The following is a 19,804-nucleotide window of genomic DNA, read 5'->3' on the forward strand; positions in this document are numbered from 1 at the left end:
AGCCAACCGCCTTAGATGTAGGAGTGTCATGTTCTGTAAAGGAGGGCCCAAATCCAAATGGACGAATGACTGAGATTCCATAGTTGATAAAACAAAGTACAGCTCATACTAAAATGTTCTCTCTGGATAAAGAAAAACACAGGTGTATGTACACCAAACCAGATAACACCCCTTAAACATCCATATACAGTACTCAGAATATCTTGAAAAGATAGAATTTGTTGTTTATATTCTGTGTATAGTTAATGTTAAGCTCATGTAAAATCTGAAAACATTTGAATAGTTGCATTAGTCATTCCCAGGGTCTGACACACACACACACACACACACACGCACACGCACACGCACACACACACACACACACACACACACACACACACACACACACACACACACACACACATTGATGACTGACAGTTAACAAAGGTAAGTGGGAGTGACCATTCTGGAGCATTTAGGATTGGCGGGAGCGACCAAGTTAATTTGCAATACACTATGGGAAAGGTGGAAATGTATGCAAGTCTGTAAGACAGGGCTGTAACTACCTTAACCTCTCTCAGTTAGAGAGAGGAAGGGTGGTATCTTAAGGTCCAAGGAGAATGTAAAGTAATGTAAATGTAAGGGCTGCAATACAGTTAAACAAATCTACACAACAAGGAAGTCATTAATCAGTTGATACTGAGGCCTGGCCTCAGTATCAGGGAATGCAAATCTGAACTACCTTAACCTGTCTCCGTTAGAGAGAGGAAGGGTGGTATCTTAAGGTCCAAGGAGAATGTAAAGTAATGTAAATGTAAGGGCTGCAATACAGTTAAACAAATCTACACAACAAGGAAGTCATTGATCAGTCGATACTGAGGCCTGGGCTCAGTATCGACTGATCGACTCAGTATCCAGTGAATGCAAATCTGAACTACCTTAACCAGTTAGAGAGAGGAAGGGTGGTATCTTAAGGTCCAAGAAGAATGTTCAGTTCCTTTTAGATAGTAATTATATAAACAAGGTTAATGTAATGTTTATAATTGTGTATTATAGTTATGATTAATATTTCCACGACACACACACACACACACACACACACACACACACACACACACACACACACACACACACACACACACACACACACACATATAAATATTTGCTGGTTGTACATGAGAAAAACCTCTAACCCTGGCAGTGTTAATATAACTTCATAAGTAAGGCAAACTGTAATGTAGCCGAAGACAAGGGTAACATGTAGTATTATATTTTTTATATGTTGAATACAATTATTAATAGTAAAAAAGTTAATTAAATATAATCCTAAATTATATATTCTCCCTAGAAATTATTTTCTGCTAAGTGTGGGACAGGCTACAGCTTCTTGCCCTAGGTTATAAATTCTTACGAAATTGGTTACTGTCGTTCATGGAGCAATGTTAATAATCAATTTGCGCTGTGCTCTTGCTCATCCTATGTATCCCATTGTGCTAGTGTATGACAACCGTTAGATGTCGCTGTAGAATGAAAGAATATCACTCGCCCGGTATTTCTAAAATAATTAACAATGAGTGCAATTTCCCATCAGATAATACATTTTCTCAATAAAATACCATACTTCCTACATTAGGCAAATTTGTGTCATACCATTTCAAAGAGTGAACCAAGAAAACATGACAACATACAAACCTTCAATATGTCGTTTAATAATATACCAATTCCAATACAGCCATAAGGAAATACGAAGTAAAAAGCATAAAATGCACAAATAAAATGGCACGCATGGGGCAAAGCATTATGCAAGACTAGAGCACTCCTCCACCCCAGACCTGTGCGGAGACACTTTGACCTCCCCTCGAGACGTGACGTGACAAAAGGACGGTCTTGGAGAGATAGCGTAAAGCATGTCGAGCCGCAACACAATATCACTCATAAAGTTACTCGCTTACTGTGAGTAGTCTTCTCTACCTCCATGCCACCGCAAGGTGAGGACGACCCAAGATAAAACCAAAGAGACCAGCGGTAAGTAGGAGCGCTGAATGCGTAAATAGCTTTAAGTTAAAGACTTGATTATGCGTGTGTAAGCTATTTAAGATAATTCTTCACATTTTGCAAATGTTCACATACAAAAACCTCATGTACTATTTAAGAAACTCTTCATAAATTTGTGTCAACATTAATTTGATAATGTTTATCTAGTGTGCGAAACCGAATGTCATGCAAACGTATATTTTACTCAGGTCAAACAGCACCAGGACGCTCTCCGGTGGTCGGCTTCAGTTTATTAGTCCAGAGATTGCAAGACCTGGCAACCTGCTGCAAACATGAGCACCACGCGTCCCACAAAAAAGTAAGTGATGTCAATCACTCTAACGTACTCATTTAGTCGGTATTCTGTAACACGTGGGCATCACTTGTTGTCGAATAAAGAATAAACAACCACACTAGTTAAACGTCAAATAAAAGGTCCGCTATAATAAACGAACGTGTGTGATTTAAAACATGATGTGTGTGAATTGGACAACACTGGTAGAGGAAATGTTTGAGATGTCTGACTGCTAGTGCTGGCATCCACGGCCAGGAAATTAGGTTATTATGAGATCTGAGGCTCTGAGAGGTGACGGCCTATATTTGATTTATTTATACATATTTGAAAGAAAATTGCGTTCATTGCCAATCAAAAAGATATCTTATTGCTTGTTGAACATTTGCATTTTAATGAGTTTACTTCATAAAGCATTAAGGCCAATGTTTCCCCTCAAAAATCAAAAGCGTGTCAGGCAATATACCAAATGTACATTTGCACTATAATAGTCGTATAGTCATTACTAAACAGTAGTTACACTTTTGTATCATTACATTAAAGATATTATGGTCTAGAGTTCAGGTATTCACTGGGGCTAGATTAAGTTGGTCTTCCCAGTAAGATAATTGGGCCTGTTATACATGTGGTTGTTCCATAGGTGGCAATGGAGCAAGTGGGAAGAAGTAGTGAGAGCTCTGGCCCTTAGTTTTTGGCTGAACTCAAATTGATTAAAGAGACCACATAATCTGTGTTCCAGTTCACTTACTGAGGAGACTGTTGATGTGTTCATGGTGGACCAATATACATACATAGACGTTACCTGCTCCAGTGCTTATACTAATTAACTGAAGTGTTGCTTCTCTAGGGGTGAACCAATCAAATAGACAGGATCACTTCTAAGTCATAGTGATAAGATGATTGATATTCCTATATTCCTATATTCCTTTCCTTAAAACGATGCTACTAATGTTAAAATGCCAGTCAAACGATGCATTCAATTCAATATTCAGTGTCATAATGATCATATAAATGATCATAATTCATCATTTGAATTAAGATGTATTCATTCATTTTTGAATGCTCTATTTCGTAAGTCAGTTTGGAAGAGCAGGCATTAATCGTATTATTTAAAGCTAAACAGTGGTCACACCAATCAGCGTTTCAATGTTAATTTGAGTTTGGTTAATTCAATGGTATTGTTGATTACAAGTTAACATGTCACCTCAAACAGCACGTTTGATTTTATCTCACAGCACCAAGAGGGGCTACCGGTTCCCAGTGGAAATCTCATCATTCTCATTATTATTATCCCATTTTCTTTCACTGGGCTAAACCTAGTCTGATAAGTTCCCCTGTTTCCTTCCATCAACACTACATATTTCTATTAAAGGCTTAGAGTGGGGTAGGCGTGATCGCTATGATTGATTTTAAGTATGCAGGGATTGTCCTGCAGCATTGTTAGCGAAGAAGGACGGCTCTCTGCAGTGTGTTGTGTGTGTGTGTGTGTGTGTGTGTGTGTGTGCGTGTGTGTGAGTGTGTGCGTGTGTCTCTGTGTGTTGTCTCCTAACTAAAGCTGTTCTAATCCTGTAAGGGCGGATGAGTGGACAGACATGTGATGGCCCACTTGTCTCTTAAGTGAAGAGGGGGGAAGGGGGGGATCAAGACCAGATCTGCTGTGTGTGTTTGTTTTGTTTGTAGAAGTGTGTGTTTGTATGCAAGCACCCCCTGATCGGCAGATTCCATCAGTCGGTGACATTGTCAACAACTTATACATGCACACAAACACCTTGCTGACTTTCAACAGGAGTGTAGGCTGCCTTGATCAGTAGGTGGACTGGCAGCTGCCAATCCAACCCGATTAACGGGAACGGAGTGGAAGACTTCCTGTCCTGCCCCTTTACACACACACACACACACACACACACACACACACACACACACACACACACACACGCACCCACCCCACCCCCGCCCTCCACCTTCGCCCCCGCCCAGATTACCTCCGTTAGCGCCTTGTTGCTATCTGCCACGCTCACTGCCCTACTCAAGGACAACAGCCGTCACCTAAACGCTCCCTTGAGTTTCTATTATTCCACTTAGAAGCCTCAGGATTGACTCGACCGCCGTTCATTGGGTCTTCAGTGTGTGTGTGTATGACGGGGCGGGGGAGCGTGCGGGTGGATGAGCGTGGCCCCGGCCGACGGTCTGGTTGATGGGCGGTGAACATGAGTGCGACGAGCAGCACCCGTCTGACTGCCGGCCCAGACACCCTGCAGGTGAACCAGCCCAAGCGCTACGGCGCCACACTGTCCCTGGAGGAGAAATGTGAGCAGTCTTTCTTCTTCTTCTACTACTACAGGATGGAGGACGAGGCCGTGCTGGACCGCGGGGCGTCCTTCGTCAAGCACGTCTGCGACGAAGAGGAGGTGGAGGGTGAGTGTGCTCTCTTCTTCTTCCTCGTCTTCTTCCTCTTCCTCTTCCTCTTCTTCTTTTTCTGCGTCTCATTTTGTCCTGGTAGGGGTGGCGACTGTTGTAGGTATGGGGTACGGCTATGGTTCTTCGGACCCTGACAAGTTGGTAATTGTTGACTCTTCTAATACGGTAAACAAACACTGGTGACAGTCAAAACATTGACGTCAAGTTACGCTGGTATAATTAAGGGGCTGCCTCCAGTCATATTTAAAACATTCAACTTCTAGTTAAGGGGGAGACAGTTATCATTATATCTGTCAGTCATCCTTTATTTACTCATTTATTCATCCCAAGAATTCATACTTTTAATGTTTGGATCCCAATTTTCTATATTAAAAGGACATTTAGATAGAGTTGTCAAAAGTGTCAAAATCCCTAACCCTTGTCCAAATTTAGTCAACCTTATTGTTTTGAAAGGAAAAATCTGTCTTGATTAACTCTTAAAACAAAAAGGACTTTCTAAAGTCATTGTGTTGAAACGTTGACCTCTTAAAGTAACTCTAACTCAATGTTCATTAAAGTAACTGTACCACTGATTATAGCAACCTATGAAATGCTTCCTGCTAGCCGTAATCTTCCCGTCCACGTTTTTCTTCATGAGTGACTGCCACATGTCACTTCCGTCACCGTGAGGCTCCCCTGATTAGCTTGCTTGCAATGCAGAGCTGTAGGGCACAGATCACCTGATCCTGTGTTAAGAATAATGGGATTAGTTCATTTCCTCAAAGACCAATTGAACCACAAATTAAACGATACTTGTGTTATTCTGACAAATCCATCATCAGATAAATATTCTGTTCCATTGGGCTTCTACATGTAAGCCTGGCCACTAAATAAGATACAACAATAATATTTATAGATCCCAGATGGGAAAAGATTAATTTCTTACAGTTTTAAGAGAAGCCACTTTTGCCGCTTTTGAAACAAGCGATTGCGCAACTTAATTAAGTTATTTCAAAGCTTTAGGGAAGTTCAAAGGTCACAATTGATGGTTTCATGTGAACAGCTAAAGCCATTTTCCCTTGATTAGGATATCAAGGTCGTATCGAGCATGAATCTGAAGCCGGATGTGATGTGCTCATTTTGCCAGATGCCTTTTGCTGTTTTTCTCATGTCATCCCAGCTTGAACCTTGCTGAAATCTCCCCTGGCTCCCTGTAAATAAACCAGCGTTCATCTGTGTGTGTGTGTTTGTGTGTGTGTACATGTGTGTGGTGTGTGTGGTGTGTGTGTGCATGCCCGTGTGTGTGCATTCACATGTGTGACTTGTGACCCCGATTTTTTCTTGTGTGTGTGTGTGTGTGTGTGTGTGTGTGTGTGTGTGTGTGTGTGTGTGTGTGTGTGTGTGTGTGTGTGTGTGTGTGTGTGTGTGTGTGTGTGTGTGTGTGTGTGTGTGTGTGTGTTTCCTTGATCCGACTATTTTGCTGTAGCTCAGTCCGGGGACACCAGACTACATGCATTCACTTCTTTCATCTTATCCATCGTTGAAAACCCCATTGTTTAAAATTGATCCGTCTATGTCAGACAGAACTTTCTTTTACTGGATACGCATATATTTTCTAGTATCTGTTTCAGACTCTGATAAGTATCCGTGTTTGTTTGTCTCATGACCCTTTGTGAGTGAGAGCTTGACACCTTGGCAGCATGTATGGGAGTCCCTAATTAGTGTCCGAGACAAAGTCTTTAATCAATGACTGACAACTGGTTGGCGAGGTTACACGTCTGTTGTGGACTGTTCGGAAAACCCTCCCCGATACACTCTCTTCAAATACACCAGAAGAAGAAGTACTCAATAAGTACATATTTTCAATATTTTCCTAGCCGCGTATGAGTCAACTAAGATATCACTGGCATGTAGGTTGCAATTTTTTGATCGTCGGCATGCAGAAAAGGTCAAGCCATTTGTAACCTCGTCGGACTGATGGCATTCAGGAGAAGAGAGTAAATCACATGTATTAATACAAATGGACGGGTGGGGTGGGGTGATACCGGGTGGGGTGATACTGGGACAGATAAATCTTAAGAGTAGCTTTTAGAAGGATTGCAAAGGCCGAATGACAAAAGAAGAATTGAATAGAACAGAGGACGCGGGGTGATAGACGAGAGCAGATTAAAAAAAAGTAGCTGGCCGGCTGGAGAGAAAGATTTACTCTTTGCCAGCGTTGCTTTGTGGGCAGCTTCCTCTCCGTTTGTTGTTTTTTTTGAATGGGAGAGGAACTTTTCTCTTTTTTACTTGACCATAAGGAGCTGTCTGAAAGAAGCCAAAGCCTTGTGTTTTCGGGGAGGTTTGTTTAGCCTGTTGGATTGCTAAGGAGAAGCAACAGCGCAGCCAGTTTCCCCAGTAACCATGAGCTCAACCAGTACACCCCGAGAATGCTAATAAACAAACAAATTAATATATATATTTATATAAATACATATTTATATATACATTGATTAATCCTTTTGGCCTTTACAAGCCTATAAAATACATAAACTGTTAAAATACAATTATTTTCTGTAGATTTAAGGTTTTGAGGTCATAGAGTAGTAGCTGGTAGTAGTTGAAAGGTCAGTGATGGGAAGTTGAGGTTCCTAAAGGGAAAAAGCGGTGCTACGTCAGTGGTTGTAGCGCGTCACCCACATCCCATTGATGTAGTGGTTTATATTGTTGTATAAACACTGGACAGGTGCCATCCGTTGAACCCAATGCCCATCAGAGACACACTTTGGCATGCGGGACGACTAACTATACATGGAAAAAATACTATTTATTTTTCCTCTCTCTCTCTCTCTCTCTCTCTCTCTCTCTCTCTCTCTCTCTCTCTCTCTCTCTCTCTCTCTCTCTCTCTCTCTCTCTCTCTCTCTCTCTCTCTCTCTCTCTCTCTATTATCAGTATCATCCTTATAAGTACAGGTAAAGTGCCAAAAAATGAGGTAATGGGGAGTTAGCAAATCAAAATATTTTCCTGGAACTTGGTCACAGAAATTAGTCTTTACCCATTTATCTCTCTCTCTCTCTCTCTCTCTCTCTCTCTCTCTCTCTCTCTCTCTCTCTCTCTCTCTCTCTCTCTCTCTCTCGCGCTCTCTCTCGCTCTCTTTTGTTTTCTCTTTTTAAATGCCAATTTTATTCTATATGAGAGATCCCAGGAGAACAATTTCTGAAAGTAGGGACAACATATTTTTGTTGTGGATGTACTGGCCAAGGAATTTTCGAATTACATTTTTAGGAAACTTACTGTTTTGTGTGTTGTGTCATCAAACAACAAGCCTGCAGACGTGTAGACCAACTTTCACATCAAACAATCCACACAGAAAAATCCTTCATTCATCTTCGAAAAAATACTGTTTCGTTGTTTTCGTAATTGAGGATTTTCTTTACCAATGAGATCTTTCCTTTTTTTGTCCACATCATACATTATTCAGGAGGATGAATCATTTATACTCTCTATATAGAAGATCATTGTCTGTTGTTGTGAGTGACTCGGCCACTTCCTGGTTCTGTTGCTGGGGGAGGAGCCCGGTCCTACCCTGGGCCCGGCACCAAGGCCATGACACTGATAGTATACAGCTTTTGTTTCCTTCAGACTCATGGTTGAAGTTCCACGCTTGGACAGTTTGCAATGGGTCGTGGTGCACTCAGCGGATCAGAAGGAAAGGATGGATACTCATCTGACACCACTTGCATGTTAAAGTTGGAGTAAAAACTCAACTAGGATATTGGACACTTTAAGTTACAAAGAATCTTGAACAAACCATCTTGAATTTAAACAGAAAAACATCATTAACTGGCTAAAGCATGCATTCATTTTTTTTGCATAAAGCTACCTTTTCTTATGCCCATGAAACAAAAAGTGGTGCTCTAAATATGGAAATGAAAACATGTTTTGGGTTATTAGCTAAATATTGGACAAAAGCCATAAAAAACAGTTGAACACTGGGTTCATTTTTCCTGCAGAGGTTGTTCTGTATCGTCCTGTAATCTCCCACATAGAGGCGAAACACCCCACACAGTTAATACACTCACATGTATCTGTGAAGCAAGATTGTACACTGTTTTCGTGGCTTTGCTAGCCCACAGCCTACATAGTGACAGATCTTTTTAACCTGTCGGGTTCTGATCAAAGGTTTCATTCAAAGCCAAATGAAAATAAATGCATTTATGTTTCCACTGTTTTCAGTCTCCAGTTTAAGTAGTTTGTATATTGTAGACATAGTTGCAGAAATGGCTCAAAGTAAAAAAGAAAATGTTCTCCCAAATTGCGACAATATAATATTAAACAAGAAACCTAAACCAACATAAACTATCACGAAAAGAAAAACAAAAAGTGCTGCATCATGTCAACAATAGACCTTTGTACATTCATCAAATAACAATGGAAAGAATAGTGGAGGGAGTGTGATCGACACCTTTCAAGTCTTTGTTATTACCCAAGCGGTGCATGCTTTTATTGCCCCTAAACCACCCACAGTGTCTACAACTATGTGCCCTGCAGGTACCATGCCTACATATAAATATTGGCGGTGTTGTCATGCAAGCGGCCCCAGCCTTCTCTAAGTCCTGCTACTCTGCTATGAGCCCAAATATTTATCTTGACAGTGGGCTGCGAACTCTGCCCGAAATGTTCCTCAGTGTCCCATTCTCGCTTTGTATGGAATCCCGGGGCCATGTGATGCTGTTCTTGTTACAACCCTTTTCGAAATATAATCAATGCTAATATACGTTGAATTTGATGGGGGTCACTGCATCAAATGTTGCATAATGTAAGGTTCAACTCTTGCTAAAAGATAATCAAAACCAGTAGTTGGATAGTATAATGAACTTTTCTACTATTGCTTGTGCTGTTTGACTATTGCTAAAAGAATAGCAATATAATACAGAACTGTTGCGGAACTTTTATTGCTGGTATTTACGGAAATGTTTTTGATGGTACCAAGGGCATCATGACATTAATTTGCTTAACCAGAATCTGCACTAAAGCGCGCCCCCCCCCCCCCCCCCCCCCCCTTTTCTCTTCAAAAATGAACATCTGGACTCTCCATAGTCAGGAGACCATGAGACACCATGGAGCTCCCTTAACCCCTCTCCTGCTGTCCTCTCTCTGCCCACCAGGTCACCACACCGTGTACATCGGCGTGCACTTGCCCAAGAGCTACCGGCGCCGGCGCCGCCACCGGCGCCACGCGGGTCACGCAGGCCACAAGGACAGGAAGGAGCCGTCCAATGAGAACCCTTCGGACAAGTCGGACACGGAGACCAACGAGCAGGCCAACCGCAGCATCCTCAAACCCCTCAGTGAGTTGGCATAGATCCCTCTCCCACCCCAGCACCCACGACACAGCCCTCCCACCATACCACTCCCCCCCCCATCCTCCCCCATCCCCCCCCCCCCCCCCCATCCTGTCACGTTCCATTAAGGGGCATTTAGCCTCGTGATGTGTGTCTGTGTGTGGGTGGGTGTGAGTCTGCGCTTGTGTGAGTGCATGTGTCTGTGTGTGTGTGTGTGCATGTGTGTTTGTGTGTGTGTGTGTGTGTGTGTGTGTGTGCATGTGTGTTTGTGTGTGTGTGCGTGTGTGTGGTTGTGGCCACCACCCACGACCACTGTTCCAGCCAATTCCCTTTCCTCCCTGAGTCTTCCTGTGACCCTCAAGGGGACTGGCTGAGTCCGCACACCAGGAATAGATGCCCTTGCCTGGCTGTGTGATGGCTGTGTTTGGACAGACCAGGGTGAGGAATCAGTGTGGAAGTAATGACTCTCGCTATACAATTGTGCCGGTTGATGATATGAGTCTCCTAGCCTTTGTGTGTGTGTGTGTGTGTATGTGTGTGTGTCGGGCCCGACGCATGTGCATGTGCGGACATGCGTGTGTCTGTGTCTGTATGTGTATCTATGTGCAGTCCCAATGCATGCGTGTGTGTATGTTTGTCTGTGTGCAGGCCCCATGCGTGTGTGTGTGTGTGTGTGTGTGTGTGTGTGTGTGTGCGTGTGCGTGCGCGCCACTGTGCGTGCCTGCCCTCCCAAACACTTGTGCCTAACTGTATCTGTATGTGTGTGCATCTGCGTAAACGGAGCAAGTGCGTGTCTCCTCGGTTGAATGGCGCCCGAGTGAATCTCCTCTCCCCTTAGATGCTCCTCGAGGGCGGGCACTTCTGGAGCTCGGACAAAAGATAGACGACTGGACGGTCAGAGAGGGAGAGTCAGGGGGAGAGAGAGTCAGGGGGAGAGAGAGAGTTAGGGGGAGAGAGAAAGAGAGAGATGGAGGGAGAGAGAAAGAGAGAGTTTACAAAGATGTTACACCGGGAGATAAAGTCTCAATGCAGAGCTTAACTCACTTACTGATCTACAATTTGTCTGCAATTTGTATTTACAGTAGAATACACGTCAAGCTCACTCAATTGCATGTGAACATGCAGTTGAGTGAGCGTGCCGTCCGTTAAGAACTACACACAGATCGGTTGTCTCGGCTCTGGGGACGACAAACGAACGCCCGTGCACATTTGACGATATGTGATGTGACCAGAGGACTGTGCCATTCCTGCACTGGACGAAGAATGCATCGCGTGATGCAGGGTTCATCACGTGATCTGAATACATTTGATATTTTAATAATACAATGAGCATAATGCATAGATGCCAAATGAGTTTGATATAAATGCTAAGCAGGACTAAAGACGTGACCTTTTTATAGATTGACCTTTGATGGTTTGTCCCCTCAATCCCTCGGCAAAGCTCCTAGCATGAAGCAGCACTGACCTCGGGGGCTGCACAGCTACCCCCCACGCTCCCCCCCCCCCCCCCCCCCACCCCGACGGGGCAGACAAGGCGAGGTCTACTGTGATGACCTTGCATTGTGGCTTAACGGCAGTGCTCATTGATGTGGCGTCAGTCAGTGTGCTCTCACAGGAGCACAGGGCACAGGATATGTTGATGAGGTAATCAGTTGTGAAGACATGGACACAGGGCAATCCCAGAGCATTGAGCATTGATCACCACCAGGAACACGTGTGCGAGACACGCAGGGAGCCAGCGGGGCGACGAAACCACGTGTAAAAACCCTCCTGCGGGGGGGCGTGTCCAACTGCTTCCATGACATGCATGGGCGACACGCCCGCCGTCACCGCGCACATGTTCACGTGTGAGGCTGCCACATGTATGTGTCTGCGTGTGTGTTTGTGTGTGTGTATGTGAGTGTGTGTCACTGGTTGCCATTTGGATGTTATTGGCAAACATACTCCAATCTGTTGTGTGTTAACAATATTCCAATCAGCTATGACGTCGGTGGATCCACCAGGATCCTTCAAAATAAGCGTCTAGTGCGGTATGTGTGTATGTGTGTGGGGGGGGGGAGGGGGTCTGTGTGTGTGTGTGTGTGTGTGTGTGTGTGTGTGTGTGTGTGTGTGTGTGTGTGTGTGTGTGTGTGTGTGTGTGTGTGTGTGTGTGTGTGTCCTGGGGTTGGTTTAGTGTGGTGACAAAGGCCACCGGGATGTGTCAGTGTCAGGAGTGTGTCCTTTTTTGATCGCTCCGTAGATTGCTGAACTTTCATTGGGCACACAGCGGTGCGCCTCATGATCTGAAAGGTCCGCCCCCAGGCACTGATTGGTTGGGACCCGGTAAAGGCCAGACCAATCGGCAGCGATAAACTGAACGTGAACTTGCGAGTTCGGGATTGGTCTCACCAGGCCAGTTCCTACGAGTTGGGGGTTTTCCTCGGTGTCTGACTGAGGGCATTAGCCTATTGAAACCCAGGGTCCCAGGGGATGAATTGCTATGGTTATTAGAGATGTTTCCCGTTTGGAAATACATGCACATTTAAAGCCCATTTGTGGAAAGCCGCCCTGCTTTTCTTCCCTTCTCTGTTGGATTTTGCTGGCCGTCCAACTCCAGCACAAAGTATTCAATGTACTTGTGAAGTGTTGCATGCACACATAGCCTAGCAACACAAATGATGTAGGGTAGTAATGTCTTTACAGTAGTATTAGTAGTGGTTGGGGTAGTGGTGGTGGTTGAGGTAATAGTATTAGTAGTGGTTTGGGTAGTGGTGGTGGTTGAGGTAATAGTATTAGTAGTGGTTGGGGTAGTGGTGGTGGTTGATGTAGTAGTATTTTGAAGCAGGGACCAGGGATGTTCAGAAAACATCACAGGCTGAACCCAAATAGAGGGTTCTAAGAAGTCTTACTTAAACAATGGACACACATGTTAAAAAGAGGGTCCAGAATTCATTCATAATAATATAAAACAATGACATATTTTTCTTCATCAGTCCGGGCTTAGGGAAATTAAAGAAGGAGTGTTTACACTTTCTCTGGTAGTTCTGCGTTGAAGAAAATTGCGACAATGGTGGAAGTGGAACTCGGTGGAAACTCAGTGGCGCGTTGGCGCGTTGTTTAGGGTGTACACAGAAAGACTCTGCTCGCTCTTATGGGCAAAGCAAAGTGAACACTGGAGATCACGTAGCACAACACACTCTGGAGTGAGACGCCGTTAATGGACAACAAAGCCAGTGAAATACGTGCAGTGCCACGGCGTTGCATAACAAACAAGAGGGCATATAGACAGAGAACGTGGCGTGGTATTTAAGAGGGATGACCTTTTGTTCCCCTGGCCGTGTCTTTAAGTGGTAACCTTTTGCTAGACGTTTTGTCTTTGACACCGTTTACTGAGGCTGTGAATGTGAATGCCAGGTGTATTGGGGGGGGGGGTGGGGGGGGGTAAATTTCCATTAATAGTTGCCCATTCCTTTAAAATATCTCTCAATGTCAAGGTAAATCATATGCTCCTCAGTGCTGTATACAGTAGATAATATACAGCAGATACATAGAGTCACAGTGAAGAAGTGTCGAATTATCAAGATGACGAAAGTCAGACCTACCCATGTGTTGTTTTGTCAAACAACGAAAAGTAAAAATGAAAAATATCAGCAACTTCCCCCCCCTCCCTCTACCGCAAGGCCCCTCCGAAAAAAGAAAGTTGGTTCAGAAATGCTGAATAAATATAGACTCGGCTGGAGCTGAATAGAAAAAGCAACTCTCGATTGTGGAGACCCAGATGGTGACCTGCATGTTAATACACCTTATTTGTGTTGCTGTTGCCCAATAGCCCAAGCCCTGCTCCTCTATCTGGGAAACACCAGCACCCTCCCGGAAAGGCCTTGGTCAGATGCCTGCGCTGAAATCCTCTTGTTTGGTCAGATGCACTCTGCAGGCACTGTGTGTGTGTGTGTGTGTGTGTGTGTGTGTGTGTGTGTGTGTGTGTGTGTGTGTGTGTGTGTGTGTGTGTGTGTGTGTGTGTGTGTGTGTGTGTGTGTGTGTGTGTGTGTGTGTGTGTGTGTGTGTGTGTGTGTGTGTGTGTACGCATGCTGGCCTTTTGGTACCCATCCAGTATTCACTGCATAAGCGTTTGACCCGCGGCTCAGATTAATTGGAACTTTTTTTTCCCCTCCCTTTTCCCTGAACGTTTTTTATTTAGAACTTGGACCCAAATGACTGTAAGTAGATTACGATGATGGCTGTCGTAGATGCGCCATTCACAAAAAGGGTTTATGAGCTAAGAGGAAGGGCAAACGTCATGGTAGTACGGCCGGGTATTGAAGTGACCTACGATACGATAAAGACAGGGTAAAAGCAGCCTGCATTACATAACTGCCAGTTTTGTCAATGCTTGCAACAGGCTAATGTCTTTCGGTTAACAAACAATGCTTTTTACAAATGCCAACCTCCCACCTTTCCAGGTGTTCCACCCCTATAAACCAGTACCTCTTATCTGCTGTAATAACCACAAAAGATCATTCTTAGTAACGTGCGGGACGTCATTTCTAGTATGAAGGTTAAGGTCTGGATGATGAGGGAGCCGCTTGTAACCAAAGTATAGCGACAGACTTGAAATGTTATTAAGTGCTACTTTTTCAAATAGCCTGGTCCTTGTAGCAGTCCCAAGAGAAAATCCACAGACACACTAGAACTGTTCTCTCAGTAGCAAGTCAAATTTTGTCTAGCGTCTAGCGTCTAGCGATCAAGACAACATTGTTTGCAGTAGAAGAGTGGCCTACTCATTAACTATTCTCACTTCCTTGAGTAAATGAGTGCTGTGGGATCATGTCTGAGGACTAGTTTAACGCCTGCCTTGGACAACTCTTTCAACTCTGTTGTAGCAATTATATAACAGTCCCAGAGAAAGGAGAAAATAACAATCCTGGTGGTACAAACAAGGAAACAGTTGGTAAAACTGCCCGGGTCAAGATAACTCAAAAAAAAACTGAAGCCAAAGTTGGAACGGTGAGTGTGCGTGTATCAGCACAGCTCTGTTCACAGGTCATTATTGGAGGGAACACTCATACACACTCAGTCATCACATAACAAAGCATACAACCCAGCTTTAGCATTCCTCCCTGCCCACCGGGTCCAAAGCCCCAGGTGAACCTCATTCAGTCCCTGGCAAAACACAAGCAGCAGAGACAGTAGAGCCACATCATAGACATTAGAACCTGGGTGCAAAGAAACCGCTTTTTCTAACATTTAGACCAGCGCGAGCGGTTGGCAGAGCCGCAAAGCGCGTAGACCCGGTCAAAGTGGGACTCCAGTTTGAGCAGAGGACATGGCCTGCTAACCTACCAGTTGTTCATGCCAGGAAGGAAGCCGCTACCACAAAAGTCTCACATCAGCATGGGGGAGCAATGGCTCAGTTTCCCGGCCCTGATGGCTCACCTGCACACATCTGCAGGGATTCTGATGATTCATTTCTGGAGCTACAGTAAAGACTCACGCCATGCCAATAGCATGGACATTTTTTCTTCATTGAAGGCTTCATTTTGGATTACTGTTTTTTTTATGCATTTCTTCATTTTAAGATAACATTTGTTTCATAATTTCACAACACGTTATGAACATTTGGTCGTAAATTGTGGTTAGGAAAATGTAAGCGTTAGGGTTGTAGTGGGTGTACCCATAACAGAAACACAGTGGAACGGACAAATGCTCTGCTTGGCCCTTGTAAAATCACGACTGACTCGTTGATTCTTGTCTGGTGCAGTTTAGTCATATCATTATCATCCAGGTTACACGTTGTAGAGGCATTCACATCATCAATCATGGAATCCTCCTCAAACACAAGGAAGGAAGAATGTTTAGACTTTCATCTTTCCTAGTACTGTGTCTGTCCACTGAATGAACAACTAGTCTCTCTCGTTTTGGCCAATTAGAGGTCAGTAAGGGTTTGGCATTCTCAGAATGTACATTCTTTTACTAATTACTAATTAAAATATATGTGTTGATTTAATTGATTTTCCAAGTACAGTAACACATTATATATATATATATATATATATATATATATATATATATATATATATATATATATATATATATAGTATTTGAGTGTAATGGAAAAAGTCTTTCTGTCTGTAAATACTGGAGCTAAAAGACTATCCCAGTTGAAACACTTCACCCCAAGTGCACCCCAATATCTACCCAATGTCTCACCCCCACCATGGCGGTGTCTCTCTGCATTCTGTCCCAGCCACTTGCTCGCTCTCGCTCTCTCCCTCCCTCCCTACCTCCCTCGCTTTCCCTCTCTCCCTCCCTCCCTCGTTTTCTCTCTCTCTCTCCCTGTTGCTCTTCGCTCACTGGCTGCCCTGCATACGAAACGTCTCCAGAGCGTCGTGTGTGTATTCTCCCCTTCTTCGTGTTCCCTCCTTCGTGTCCTCCTTCATGTACATTCAGGTCAACGTACGCACTTTGCAACAGCAACTCGGTGCTGATATTGATCGTTAGAGCACTACATTATTCCATTCCCAGGCAGCCGGTTCAGGAGGGTTGGATGGTATTTGTGTAGGAAGCATGTCAGCAGTGGGACTGAACGGGGCCTTCAGTCGCAGTGCCGCTCAGCTCTGCGCTGGGCAGCCGGGGCATTCTTCCTCCATCACGCTGTCCCATGAGCCTCCAGGGCCTGGACAAAGTTGCCTTTGTGTGGCCGTGGCTCTTGGCTTAGAGCGCAACACAGAGCTTTGAAAATTGGGTTTGAATGATGGGATTTTTATTTCCTCCTTTCTGGGCTCCCTTGCTTCTCTTTCTGCTTTCACTATGCAGTGATCCCCCCCCCCCCCTCCCTGTCTCCCTTCCTCACCCTCAGCACCCTCCTCGTTGTCTCACTGCTCTCTTAGTAACTGTTGGACTGAGACGGTATTGCATTAACCATCCCCTCACACAGTTTGTTTTCTAACCCACTGCTGCGCCACACAGCATGAGTCTGGCTCAGCCTTTTGTCCTCTTCGTCTAAATATTCCAGAAAGAGCTCCTTACAGATAAAGTGAAATTAATCAATTACTCCAAATCTCTGCCTGTACATAAATAGCGGTGAGAGATTTTCCAGGATTTCATCCACAAACAGCCATAAAATGCTTGGTGTAAGTATTTTAACCAAAATTGTTGTTGATGGTGGATGTCACACTCTGTTATTATGGCACACAGCTGCAGAGACATCCGTCTGTGATCTGTACACACAGCATTGCAACATGAGCTCCATTCACTCCGTAGTGCTCTTATTTTGAGCTGTGGTGCGGTGGACGCGCATCGCGATGCAGATGTGTGTGAATGAACGCCGTAGTATCACCGTGTTATTAAACAGATTGCCGGGACTTTGGGCTAGTTGCAGCTTGTGTCCGAGCCTCTGTGCCAGCAGATAGCCGCCGCCACCTTGCACCTAGCAATCTGGTGTGTGTGACTGTGTGTGTGTGTGTGTGTGTGTGTGTGTGTGTGTGTACCGATCCACCCCCCACTACAAGCTGTTGATGCCTTCGTACCTTGGGAGACATAAATTGTCTTTGCTGTGCTGACTCGCTGCCAGTTAGCACTGAGCCAGTGCTGCTGACACGCTGAATGGCTCACTAAGTTCACAGGTAATGTCATGTTATTGCTCGGCGTACGACTGACTATCATGATATTAAATCTGTATAGTTATGGGGGAAATCTGGAGACATCTGTCCATGGGAACCGTCGATCACTACCGTTCAATGAGAAAGTTGATGTTTGAGATACAGTTCTCCTGTGAACATTACTGATACTGATAATAGCAGGAGAACTACTGTAACTACCGTAAAGTTCTGCGGTTTAGTTGCAGTAATGGAGCTCAAGCATACACATTGCAGCTATACGTTAGAACTGTACGGTTCTACCATATAGCTGCAGAAATGTGAATGCTTCCACTCCTTTACACTCCTTTCCTATCACGAATGATTTGCGGTGAGGGGATGAAGTGTCATTAGACTGAAGCATCGCAGAACAGTGAGCGGTGGAATAAGATCATAGTCACAATCATCCGTTGTGTTGGGCGGTCCGTGTTGTGACTGTTGTCACGCAGGGATACATGAATAGATCATTCTGCACCGTCTCATTTGAACTGATGAACCAACACTAACCCCACTTTGTTTTGCAACCTCATTTGGGTGGTGACATGGGACCCAGCAGGGCACTGGGTGGCCGGTACGACCTATATGGGATGTTTGTGCGGAGGGCTGGAGGGGCTGGAGGCCTGCTCATTAAAGGCTTTTCACAACCACCACCGCCACTGAGACGAAATGAGGGGGTTTCAGGTGCATTAAGTGATTCCTCGCCGCAGTAAACCCCAACTGCTGTTAAGAAACGACTGGTGTTAATCCCCCATAATCTATAATGTGTACCCTACATAGCGTGTTTCTGTAGGACCACCGTGTTTGTCATGATTATACGCTCTAGGGGGGATAAGGAGGTTGAATCACCTGGACTCAATACCAGTTAGGATCTTTCTCACAGGAATACCATAATGTAAATTGTGTGTTTATGTTTGCGTTTATGGGTGTGTGTTTACTTTGCTTGGACTTTGGCGTGTGTTTGTGTGTGTTTTTGTGTGTGTTTATGTGTGTGTGTGTGTGTGTGTGTATGTGTGCAGAAACTCGAACAACAGTTGGTACGAATACACTTGGTTGGCCAACAAGTTCAGAGGATACGTTGCAGTTCAGACTCCACTCGTTTGAAGACCCTTTATTTAAATAACCATCGATGCCTCTGCGTTTCCGCGCGGGCCCCCCCCCCCCCCCCCCGTTGGAGGGGCACCGGGCTTGATATTCAAATGAGCAGGAAAGCACAGCCTCTTACGTAAAAGAATAGGCCCCGGTTTGTGAACCCATTCTTAATTGTTAATGAGGGGGGGGGGCTCGCTCGGGGGCACCGTGCCAACGACCGGGGAACCAATGGGGAGAGGGCTCTGGGTGAACAGCAGAGGAGATGGGGGGGGGGGGGGGGGAGGAGGAGGAGGAGGAGGGGGGCTTTGGAGGCTCAAGCATTGGGGACACAGCCACTGAGGGGACCCCCTGAACCCCCTTTATCCCCCCTTTATCCCCCCTCCCCTCCTCTTCCCCTCCCACCTGGTACACATACTGCTGGGGAGTGAGCGCCCGGGGTAACGGCTCCTCACACTCGCCCGGGGCTCTTTAATGGGTCCTCATCAGCTGCTGTCCGGTTGATACGCCGCCGCTGCCAGCCGCAGAAGAAGAAGAAGGGACCTCCTCGCTTTTTTGCCAAAGCCCTTATCGCCACCCGACCTCACCCGCCACCCCACTCCTACCAACCCTCCCTCCTTAACACCCAGAGCCACTCCACACCCATCCCATCTCCCCCCCCTCCTCCTCCTCCCCGACCCCTCTCTCTCTCTCTCTCTCTCTCTCTCTCTCTCTCTCTCTCTCTCTCTCTCTCTCTCTCTCTCTCTCTCTCTCTCTCTCTCTCTCTCTCTCTCTCTCTCTCTCTCTCTCTCTCTCTCTCTCTCTCTCTCTCTCTCGCGCTCTCTCTCTCGGACGGAGTATCACCCACGTCGGCGGGACGGTCGGGGGGGGGGGGGGGCGGGGGGAGGAGGAGAAAAAAAAAGAAAAAGCGGGGTGCCAGTGCGTGGCAGAGATGTCAAACAACAACAACGACCGGGCGGAGAAGGACCAGGAGAAGGAAGAGGATGCGGTAGGGAAGGAGGAGGAGGAGGCGGCGGCGGTGGAGAGGGGACAGGGCGACGGGGTGAAGATCCCTCCACCTCCTCCGCCCCCCTCCCCTC

At 45.3% G+C, this 19,804-nt stretch overlaps 1 protein-coding gene across 2 annotated transcripts in view; it reads left to right on the forward strand.

Moving 5' to 3' along the window:
• Positions 1-2,306: 2,306 nt before the first annotated feature.
• slc4a4a (solute carrier family 4 member 4a) overlaps positions 2,307-19,804 on the forward strand; it is a gene marked incomplete at both ends in the record, with an annotated part of 42,686 nt that continues 25,188 nt past the window's right edge. The window contains 3 exons of one of the 2 annotated variants that reach the window (XM_084468825.1): positions 2,307-2,332; positions 4,647-4,720; positions 9,850-10,032. In XM_084468825.1, coding sequence (XP_084324951.1) covers positions 2,307-2,332; positions 4,647-4,720; positions 9,850-10,032 — 283 coding nt within the window. Of the gene's footprint in view, positions 2,333-4,512; positions 4,721-9,849; positions 10,033-19,804 lie in introns of those variants that run through there. The other variant, XM_084468824.1, reaches the window with a different exon arrangement.

The sequence above is a fragment of the Micromesistius poutassou genome (genome assembly GCF_964030765.1).
Source record: "Micromesistius poutassou genome assembly, chromosome: 5".
In the NCBI taxonomy this organism is placed as follows: Eukaryota; Metazoa; Chordata; class Actinopteri; order Gadiformes; family Gadidae; genus Micromesistius; species Micromesistius poutassou.